At 53.1% G+C, this 10,843-nt stretch overlaps 1 protein-coding gene across 1 annotated transcript in view; it reads right to left on the bottom strand.

Moving 5' to 3' along the window:
- Nucleotides 1-857: 857 nt before the first annotated feature.
- Gtf3c1 (general transcription factor IIIC subunit 1) overlaps nucleotides 858-10,843 on the bottom strand; it is a 64,007-nt gene continuing 54,021 nt past the window's right edge. Inside the window, exons 29-37 of the mRNA XM_029542715.1 lie at nucleotides 10,537-10,630; nucleotides 7,892-8,064; nucleotides 6,834-7,121; nucleotides 5,965-6,224; nucleotides 4,868-5,157; nucleotides 3,278-3,788; nucleotides 2,785-2,824; nucleotides 1,906-2,098; nucleotides 858-1,189 (exon numbers count right to left, since the gene is read on the bottom strand). Coding sequence (XP_029398575.1) covers nucleotides 962-1,189; nucleotides 1,906-2,098; nucleotides 2,785-2,824; nucleotides 3,278-3,788; nucleotides 4,868-5,157; nucleotides 5,965-6,224; nucleotides 6,834-7,121; nucleotides 7,892-8,064; nucleotides 10,537-10,630 — 2,077 coding nt within the window. The 3' untranslated portion in view covers nucleotides 858-961. The remainder of the gene's footprint in view (nucleotides 1,190-1,905; nucleotides 2,099-2,784; nucleotides 2,825-3,277; nucleotides 3,789-4,867; nucleotides 5,158-5,964; nucleotides 6,225-6,833; nucleotides 7,122-7,891; nucleotides 8,065-10,536; nucleotides 10,631-10,843) is intronic.

The raw sequence follows: 10,843 nt of genomic DNA on the forward strand, positions 1-10,843 counted from the left end.
CTCCTGTGCAGTATGTAAGAGGCAGGCTCTGCTCCTAAGCATAGCATCTTTACTGCCCAACCACTCTCCAGAACATGACCAAGGCTTTACACTGCCAACACTCACACTGTTGCAGCTTGGCCATTCTGGGTGTCCTGTCCTGAAACATCTTCACCCCCTTTCATAGGGTGTGGCTCACATTAACATAGAGGATGAGACAGGTTAAAGCTGGGTCAGGCCACCAAGTGCCAGCCTCTTCAGTGGACAGGAAAGGTGGACAGGAAGGGGCCAGGGACTGAGGCTCAGGCCAGCCGTGGTGAGTGGTTTCTGTGTGGGATCCCAGACTGTCATTGCAAGACCCTAAGACTTGCTTGCATTTTTTTCAACAAAAAGATGAAAATCTAAGGTTCTCCCCTACCTCCCAAAAGGTGAAAACTCAAGAAGGGAAGTTCTTTGGGAAACAACCATCATTAGGCAAATACACAAAGTACATTTCATCTCACTTTAATTAAAAAATAAATAAATACATGCCAGGGGCTTGTATCTAATGGAAAGAAAAGACAAATGAAACAAAAACAAAAGCAAAACCTATAGGCCTGGCTTCTGGCAGGAGGGGTCCCCATGGGAGACTGGGGCTCAGTCCAGGCCAAGTTGGGATGCCCTACCGTAAGAGTAGCAGATTCTGCCAGTTACCCCTGTGACATGTCTTCACAAAGCCCTTCCTAGAGTCTGAATAGTGTGGTGGGTTAGAGGTGAGTCAGGGCTTGGTCATCAGCTCTGCTCCCCAAACAACATCCACCCTGCTGCTGCCGCTGCTGGAGCCTGCAGGAAGGCTGGGCACCTGGGAGCAAGTCACCTGCTAGTTGTTACACCTGGGCTGGGCTGCGCTGTGGGGACAGCTGGGGAGGACAGGGCTCATGGGACAGTCCAGGTGGAGCAGTGAAGCAGAGGCAGAGGCTCCCCCGCTGGCCTGGGGCAGCGTCTATAAATGGATCCACTTGTTCCAGTTGATATCATGGGGGAAGACACGGCCCAGACGGATGGTACAGTCCAGCGTGGGCTCATAGAAGGTGACAGTGCTCTCGTGACAGGAGAGCACCTCGGCCTCACTGGCCTGACCCAGGCCCTCCACCACAGGCCTGGAGAAGAGTGAGACGCTCGCTGGCTTCCTCAGCATCCGCTTCTGGATACAGCCGAGGGATTCCAGGCCCTGCAGGTACAGACAGGCGGGGTTACAAAGGCTCTGCTTGCTCAGGGATCTGGTGTTGCTGCACTTATGGAATGTACATAGTGTTCCCAGGCAGAAGATGGCCAAACACAGCCTTGAGGGAGGCAGGACTTAGCAGGAAGGTTTACATCAAGATGGGTAGGAGAAAATATGGAAGGTGTGGGTGCCACAGTGACCTCTGGAAGACAGGCGCTCTTCAGCCAACAATGGCAGTGGTGGCTTCCCACTAGGAAGTTCAGGGAATGTCACACTAAATGTCAAGTTCCTAGTCTGTTAGGAAGCTGGAGCCCAGAACATCATGGCAATGGGAGCTCAGGGCAGCTGCCAGCCCAGGCAGGGAAGCAGCTGCTTGTGTAGTGGTCACACACTCCTCAGCTTTCCTCGCCACCTATACCCAGGACTCCTGAGGATCTGTGAGCATGTGACCCTGAGTGCGAGTCAGGAGGCCAACAGCAGGCAGAGTAAGACAGACCAAGTGCAAACAGACCCAAGGGACAGTGAGCTTGCTGCAGGGATGGGCTGTAGCAGGCATGGGAGAAGGGAATCAAGAGCCAGGCAGGGCCTCAATGATAGTAGCAGACCCCTCTGCCAATGCCCAGAAGGCACTGAAGGTTAAGCTGAGGTGGTGACATCCACGGTGTACCCCCTCTCCCCAACTCCCTCTCCACACAGCTGGGCTGAGAAGCCTTGGGCCCTACCCGGAGTAGCTCAAGCACAGCGACGGGCTGCAGGACGCCCTGGTAGTACTGCAGCAGGCAGCTCTCGGGAACACCAGGCCTTGACATGATGTGGTAGAGCACGGCCTCCAGCATGCCTTTGCACACGGGCATGTTCAGGCGCCCGTCCACACCGCGCCAGGGGCGGCCAACGAAACACACTCTCTCACAGCCACTGGAGACAGACGGTTGATGTTAGGGCGGAGGAGGGGACAGACAGGCTACTCTGGCTCAGGGAGGCCCAGAGCTTGGGCACTATCTGCCCACAGCTCTCGCCGGAGCCCTCCCCACTGTCTCACTCGGCTGTCCCCACAGCAGCTCTGCCTTGGGCACAAAGCTGCCACCAACCCAGGGTGGATGGGTCGCATGGAGCAGGGGCGGGTTTTGCAAGCTCTGGTGGCCATAGCTGAGCTGGAAGGACCATCAATACCTTGGGGGTCAGATCCAGGGTACAAAGCCTTGCTGGGCTCTGTGGGCCCTGCCTGGGGAGGGCCACTTATGGGGCCTCTTCAAGGCAGAGGAGTGCAACCCCTCTGGCGTGCCACCGTTCAGCTATAGGGCTGAGGGGCTGCCCTGGGCAGGCAGTTCTGACTTCTGCCTGTGGTCGCAGGCTGGCTGGGGAGGCCCTCTCTTCATCTGCGATGGGTATAATAAGGACACAGTGGGCTGTGGGAGGAGGCCCAGGGGAGCATGACAGCCCTTGGCTGGGAACGTCTGTTTAGGGCAAACTACCCAGGGTTGCACCCTACACAGGAGCTTTTTTCTTAGTGACTGACACTAGGGGGGCATCTTCCACTAGCCTGAAGGCTGAGGCCACCCTACTTCATGCTCCGCCCCTCCCTGCGAAAGATCCCCAATTACCTCTCCCATGCTGCCTGGGCCATGTTGCTCTCTGTAAGGCCTGTAAGAGGAAAAGGTGGCAGGCTCTTAGAAGGCAAGTGGGAGGCCATGTCCTTTGCCCTTCTCCCCTCATTCAATGGGCACCAAAGTAGATAAGCAGTGACCAGAAGGAACAGCCTTCTACCCAGAGTATGGTAATGCAGTGGTGGGGGCCAAGAGCCCTGACCACAGGGTGAGTGTATATAAGGTTCTCAGGCAACAACAGCCTATAGGAACAGCAGCAATCTCAGAGGAATGCCTGGCACAGGCCAAGGCTCAGAGGCTTCTAGGAGTAAGCTGGCTCTGTCCAGAGAACCTCTCCATGGTCACTACAGCAAGTCCAATGCTTGCCCAGTTTGGCCCTGTGGGCACACCCCCGAGGCCTACTGTGACTACCCTTGGGGGGCAGGGTAGGTTCCCAGTCTGAGGTAGTAGGCTGGAGCAGTCACGTGACAGACACAGAATGGGTCAGTACCTCTGGGGTCTTCAGAGCCTTCTGGAAGCTGGAACTCACAGCCCAGCTGCTCTAGGCCTGAGACACCAACATTCTCTTGGTTCTCCTGTCTGGGGACCCCCGCATCTGCATCTTCAGGAACTGCAAGCTGAGCTGGGGCCTGGGCCTCTGCCTGCTCTTCCGCACCAGGCCTAGGGCTGGCAGCCACACGGACATCCTGTAGTGTGGGCTTCTTGGCAGGGAGCCTTATGGCTTCCTCAGCATCAGTCTCAGGGCTCTGAATGGAGCAGTAGGGACGCTTTTTAGTGCTATGGGAGCTGACCGGAGGCACCACTGCCCCCTCAGAGGTTTGGTCTTCCATGGAAGGCCCCTCAGGGAGTCTGGATTGGCTGTCATCCCCCGAGGCCTTAGTGTCTACTTCCATGTCTCTCAGACGCATTGAATGCAGAAGCCAGGGCTCGGCAGAGGCCATGGTCACTAGGCGCACAGTGTTACCTCCAACTTCCATGACTTGTTCCTGTTCCAAGAGGTCCTAGAAAAAAGGGACATAGTGTCTGTTGGGGAAGGCAGGTTTTACCAGGTAGGTGGAGCGGATGGCACTCCAGCTAGGGTCAAGTATTCAGAGCAGGCAGCAAGCTCAGGTCCAAAGGATGAGCCTAGCAGCCGCCAATGGAGCTGCAAGCTGCACGGGCCTAGGTGGGCTCTTCCTATACCTACTGCATTACTTAACACAGCCTGATGTCTGAAGTCAGAACAGCTCCAACTGATAGGACTCTATGACTCTCCTGCCTTATGTGTCCCCATGTGGGTCCTGGCAGTTCCAGAGGCGGTCACTATTTCATCACAATGGCAAGACTCCCTTGTGTTTAGGTCACACCTGACTCCATTGTTTGCTTCTGTGTAGGGAGTGTTCCCCAAATCACCAACACTCCTTTTCTCCTATAAACTCCTCAAATTCATTGACAGACAGCACCCAGGTCTTGCACCCTGTCCGGGATGCAGTGCTAAGGTCAGCAGAAAGTGCCTGGCTTACAACCCTCTTGTGGTCAGCAGGCTCCTTCTCCACTGCCTGAGGATATCTGAGGGCTCACAATTAGTTTCCAAGGCTACAGTCAGAGAAGGAACACTTTAAACCATGGAAACAGTATCTCCTGCACTAAGAGCTTCTCAGAGCCACATGGTCCCAGTCAACCCCATGTCTTACAAAACCGATCCCACATGGGAGCCTCCAAGTCAGATCTGCATCCTCCTCCTAGAAGCTGCTCACAGCAAGAAGAATGGTATTCTTTGGGTCCAAGGGTTCATAGCCTTTCCAAGGGACCAGGCAGGTAGTAAGATAAGTCCCGGGAGTACAGGAAGCCTTGAGGGGAGGGGGACTGATATAGAAGAGCCATGGAGGATATGGCCTATCCCACAGAGGGATAGCCACTCTAGGGCTCAGCCAGGTCCTAGATCTGGGGGCTAATGGAGTTTAGGGGATATGTCCTGACTTAAATACTAGCAGTTGACTTAACTAAAGGAAAGCCACAGGCAGGCATCGCTTCTGCATTTTGTATCTATTTTGGAGTGGAGTGGTTACTTCTGCAACTGTACGCCTGGAGCTCAGCTCACCTGGATATAGTCCAGGAATGTCCTGGTGCGCCTGTCCCCTATCTTCTCCAAGGCGGAGAACTGTCTGCTCAGCTTCTCCTTGTCAACCCCGAAGCAGTCAGCAGCTGCCACAGCCTGCAGAATCTCTAGGGAGGCAGCCACATCCTCAGGGCTGTACCCAGACTGTGCCATCTGGTGGGCAAACTCTTCTGGGCAGCGGGTATGCAGCTGTGGATCCACTAGACTGGTAAAGGAGGTAGGGAGGCAGGAAGGACCAGCCTGGAGCTCTTCCAGTGGTGTAGCTGTGAACCCTGAGACCACAAGGGAAGAGAAAATCAGTCAACAGAAACCTTCCTGGGACCAACACATATGATTGTCTGGGGTAAGATCTGCTCCAGCACTAGTTCACTGTTCCCTAAGGAGTCATGGGGTCACCTTCTGGGGACATACTAGGCCCTAGCAGGCTGACTCTTGGCATATAACTGTAGACCAGACTGCAGGCCCACTGCAGCTGTCCTGAGCCCTTCCTAAATCTCATGTCTTCTCTACTCCTTAACCCTGAGTGGTGGCCCAGGCTCCTTCCATGTACTCCGGCTTATGCTCAATAGCCAGGAGGGCTTCTTTAGCTGAGATAGCAGCCTATAGGTTGGCATAGTATTTTTGCATGCTTCAAACTTCACACAAAATAGAGCTGACTGGGTAAAAAGTGACAGCAAACGGTTTCCACCTTGATTGTACAAATGACAGCTGGTTGCAGGGTGGAGAAGGACAGGGCCTTTCCAACTCCGTTCTCTCCCAGCAAAGAGAAAAGGTTTATGCTATCTAGAGCTTCCTGAGTGATCAGCACCTGCGAAGGAGGTGGGTGGTGGCAATGGAGCTGAAGTCTCACCTTTGATAGCAAAGAGATAAAGGACAAGATTCAACAGTATCATAAACTATGGGATTTGAGGTTCTGAAGGTATCACAAAAGAGATCAGAGGCATGAAGCATGGACAGGCAAAATGAGGTGACTGCTATAGACAGCAAGGCCACTCTTCAGAGCTCCAGGGCTATGTGCCTGGCCATGGTGCCAGGAACCTCAGGGCTGTCCCATACCTGAACTGTGGCAGGACACTCACCAGTGGGCCCAAGCTGGGTGGGTGCAGGAGTATCACGCAGTCGGAATTTAACCTGGCAGGAGTTGACCACGATGCTGTCATTGGGGTTCAGGTTGCGCGTGCTGACCATCCCAGGCACTGTGTAGTAACCCCTCATCAGCAGGTACTTGGTGTGTGAGGCCTGATGGGCCTTTACTTCCACACCCTGGCGCTTGGTCCCTGAACCTTCATCCAGGTCTTCCTCTTCCTCGTCATCATCCAGGCCACCATCTTTCCCCAAGCTGCAGAAGAGAAGACAACTAGGTGTCTGGCCTTGGACCTGGCCCACCTGTGCTACACAGCCATCACCCAGTGGCAACTGTTGTCACAGACAACACTCATTTGAGGTGCCCCTTTTTTCTGACACCACCCGAAGCCTCTCCCTCCCCTCCCCATGAAGGCCATGCCTGGCTCTGCCACAGTTAAGGGCCCTGGGCTTTTATTTCCTTCCCTGCGGCACTTCCTGTGACCCCTAGAAAGGTACCAACAGAAAACTCTGGACACTGCCATGCAGCTCCTCATCCCAAACTGCACAGGTCTGTAATCCAAGTGCTGGATCCTGAGAACTCACTGGCCAGCGAGTGTAGCTGAATTGATAAGAATTTCGATATGCTCTCAGAAATGAGAGGGAGGCCCCGATTCAATTTCTGGGTTCTATACCTCCATTCTCATGTCTACACTCCCACGAGGACATATGTACATACACCACTTGCTCAGACTAGATGGCTGAGTAGGTAGCCCTGGTGGTCCCACAACAATGAGAGGAAATGACCGCACCCAACGCCTCAAGAACCTGTGTGTTCCCAAACTGTGAGCAGGGCCACATGCATGGTGTTACCCTGGGCTCTGACCTCTTCATGACCTCACTCTCCACCATGGAGCTGTCCACCACCACGATCTGCTCTGGGATTCTGACATCCACAGAGAGGAGGCCCAAAGAGAAGAGGGCCAGGGCTGTTACACAGTGTCCTCCAGGGCTGTCCAAAGAAAATGCCACCAGGTCATTCGAAGGGTCACTGCTATCCAGGTCCTTGAAGGAGAAGTGGTCAGGCTGGTCTAGCGCGCCGTTGGCCCGCAGTCTGTCGTAGAACTGGAAGGATTCAGTGCAGATGGTGGTGGGGAATCGCCAGGTGAAAAGCCTGCAGGCAAGGCAGAAAGGGGGTACCACTAAAGAGCTGCTGTTGAAGCCCGTGCTGGGCCACTCTGGAAGTCACTGAACTCCAAACAGCCTGCACCCTTATGCCTGAAGCACTCCTGCCCACTGTGATGGGAGACAGTGCTGCCGCCCAATACAGTCTAGACATCTCTCCCTACTCACCTTGTACATCTAAGGTGGGGCCAGTCTTTTCATCTAAGCTAAAGGCCTTGCAGTGCCTCATGCCAACAGCTGCTGACCCAGGGAGGAACCTCCTTTTGTGACAGTTGACAGGACACATGTGTCCAGTCTCATTGTCTGCAGATGTAAGCAGAGGCCAATCCTCTGACAAGAACCCAGAGAGTAGGGACCTCAGAAGAATGGGAACCTAAAAGTCGTCAGGTAAGGACCTGGGGGTAGGAAGAGCTCCAATGGGAGAAGCCAAAAGAACTAGTGGTGGACCTGTTGTGTCCAAATGTGGCCCCTACTAACTTGAGGCTGCCATGATATGCTGAGTGAGGGGCTTCCCACACTTGCAATCAGGGACTGGCAGTACGGAGGTTTTGAGGGTACCCTGCCCAGCCCTGCAGTGTGTAGGTGGTACAAAGGGCTCTGAGAAGAATGGGGGAAAGATAAGGCTAGCCCTCTTAGAAAGTGCACTGCTTCCTGGATTGTTTACAAAACTATTAACTTTCCCCCAATTGCTTCATGGCAGCACTACTGCCTGGGAGACAGGCAGAAAGAGAATCCCTCCCCGGCTGAGGACATACTTACTTATAGTATGACTGGGAGAGCTGGTAGGACATGGGCACAAAGGGCACAGCACGGTTCTTCTTGGGGCCCTGGGAGTGGCTGACACGGCGTCGGTTGACCAGGCTCCTCTTTTGGCACTCCATGAAGGCCCGCACCAGCACGGGCTCCCGGAACTCCCGGTAGAGGCGGAAGATCTGTAACAGCACATGGAAGGGTCAGGTGCTAGAAGGGGAGCCAGCCGTGGCAGCATCGAAACTGCAAGGGCCACACTCACAGCAAGAATGCTCAGCTAGCCAGTCTGAGTGTCTCCAAGGGGCTCTGGTGCTCTTGGGTGGGAGTAATCCTGGGGTCTCTTAGTGACAGTGCACACTGAGGCACGAGAGTTTCTCAAAACAAGGTTTCTCCAAAACCTTGCTGTGAGGCAAGAGTGAAACCGAGAAAGCAAAGTGACCTCACTGCTAAGGGGCTTGGTGGTCATTTGGGGCTTGTGTCACATGGAGGGTTCTCCTGGAAGAAGCCATCTGAGGTCCACACTGATTCTTCTAGGCAGTCTGACTGAGACCTGCATGCATAGTTAGACCCCAGGGGAATAACTGCATGGGCTGCATGGAGCAGAGAATGAGGTTCCCATTTTTTTTTCACCCTACAAAAGTGGGGCAGAAGCTAGGTGTGGTGGCGCACGCCTTTAATCCCAGCACTCAGGAGGCAGAGGTAGGTGGATTTCTGTAAGTTCCAGGATAGCCAGGACTGTTCTACAGAGAGACCCTGTCTCAAAAAAACCACAAACAAGTGGAGAAACAGCTGCAGCCAGCACTGGGGTTCGGCCTTCTATGACTTCTGCTCTTAACCACTTGCAGGATACAACCTTCAGACACCTGCTGCTGTGTGCTGGACCACACTAACTAATAAGACTGTGGGGTCTACCCACTTGGATCCTGAGAGCCTAGGCTGTCACAGGAAAGAATCTTTGTAGTTGTCTGAGAACCTGGGTTTCAGGGGAGTCTAAGAGATCTTGTATGAGCCTCTAATGTCACTATGGCCTATAAGTCCTCAGTGTTAGATTCTGGGAGCCACAGAAGCACCCTGCCTCCTCATGTGACTTCCTAAGCATCTGGGGTACAAAGCCAGTCTTAGACACCTTCCATCTGAGCCTAGAAGTCCCTGGAGATGGAGGTGAAGAACAGTTGTTTACCTTCCTCTCTGGGGCAGCTCACTGGCCTGGACTCCCTGCTCAGGCATCTTTGCTTTCTTTTTAGGTAAGTATGAACCCAACAAAGACCTGTTGTGACCATGGCTGAGTACTTGGGACTTCTGCCTCACTGTCTACCCTCTCTGTTGTTCAGGCTTTGTGTTCTCCAGCTGCAGAATGCCCATGAGACCAAGGGACAGTTTACCCAATAACCAGGTTCTCACTTGGAAGTGTGAACACTTTCTGGGTACCAAAAGGCACAAGAAAGTGCGTGCTACCTGGAAACAAGTGAGTGCTTGCTGGCACTCTCAAATACAGGGGTCCTAGGTGTCCTTGTGAGAAACAAGTGTACCAGGTGACTTAAAGCGGGAGAGATTAAATGATACTTAGGGAGCAGCCGAGGCATGTCCACTGCTGCTCAGACCAGGCCAGGCCGGTGCTCTGAAGCAAGGTATCCAAACCACCTTCCTGTCAAGCACAGTGGTGCACACTCTTAATTCCGGTACCTGAGAGCAGATTTTTGTGAAGCCAAGACTAGCCTGATATACACAGTGAGTTTCAGGCTAGCCAGGACTACATAGTGAGACCATCTCAAAAAGATGGGCCAGAGAGAAAACTCATAGGTTAAGAGCACTGGCTCCCAGCACCCACACTGCAGCTAACAACTGTCACAAATCTAATCCCAGACTCCCTCTTTTGGCCTCTGTGGGCAATGAACTCCATGTGGCTTACAGATAGACATGCTGTCAAAACACTTATACGTAAAAATAAAAATAAACAAACCTCAGAACAACAAAACCCCAAACCAGGCCTCTTCCTTCAGCAGTTCCACCTCTTCTAGCTCTAAGGCCTTACTTAGAAGGTATCTGTAGCCTGGGCATAAAAGGACCCTTTGACAGCTAGTGTTAAATGTCAATTTTATAGAATCTAGAATCACCTGGCAGACTTCTGAGCATGCCCATGAGGGATTATCTTGATACAGTAATTGAGGTAGGAAAACCTGCCCACTATGAGTGGCTCCATTCCTTGGCTGGGAGCCATGGAGAAAAGGACCTACGCAGCAGACTCAGCAAGCATTCACTGCTCTGTCTTTTGACTGCAGGGACCATGTGCTTCAAGCTCTTGCTTTCTTGACTTCTCGGGCACAAGACTTTCTCTCTTGAGGTGCTTACTAGAATACTTTATCATAAGAACAGGAAAAGACACCGAGATAGTGATCCAGGGCCTCTGAATCAGAACCAGGGACAGGGAGGCACAGGCTTACTGGGGTGGCATGCTGAAGAGTGTGCTTGCACAGCATGGAGAAGCCTTAGGTCTGATCATAACACAACAAATGAACAAGTCAAAACTCTAACAAGTAAGAATGAAAGTCATTCAGGGCCCCTGAGACTCCACAGCTGAAGAGAGCAGAGTGAGCGCCCACATAGCCCTGGATCCTTAAGGCCCCGAAGGCCTCTGTGCTGAGGCCAGCACCCACCTGGAAGGACTGGCAAGAGTTGGACTGGCTGTTAGAGAGGGACAGTGTGCTCTGGATCAGGTTCTGTAGCACCAGGAAGTGGATGTCCTCCACACTGAAACACAGTAAGTACGAGGCTGTAGGAGGCTGCTGCCCTCAGCAGCACTCCTGAGATGCTGAGTATACACAGAATCCTTAGTTAAGATATTTCAATCCCATAACGTTGCTATGAATGCTGAACCAGTCACTAAATGGCAGTGTCTAATTGTTCAAGTCTCTCTCTCTCTCTCTCTCTCTCTCTCTCTCTCTCTCTCTCTCTCTCTCTCTC

This window comes from Mus pahari, chromosome 1, assembly GCF_900095145.1.
Source record: "Mus pahari chromosome 1, PAHARI_EIJ_v1.1, whole genome shotgun sequence".
Classification (NCBI taxonomy): domain Eukaryota; kingdom Metazoa; phylum Chordata; class Mammalia; order Rodentia; family Muridae; genus Mus; species Mus pahari.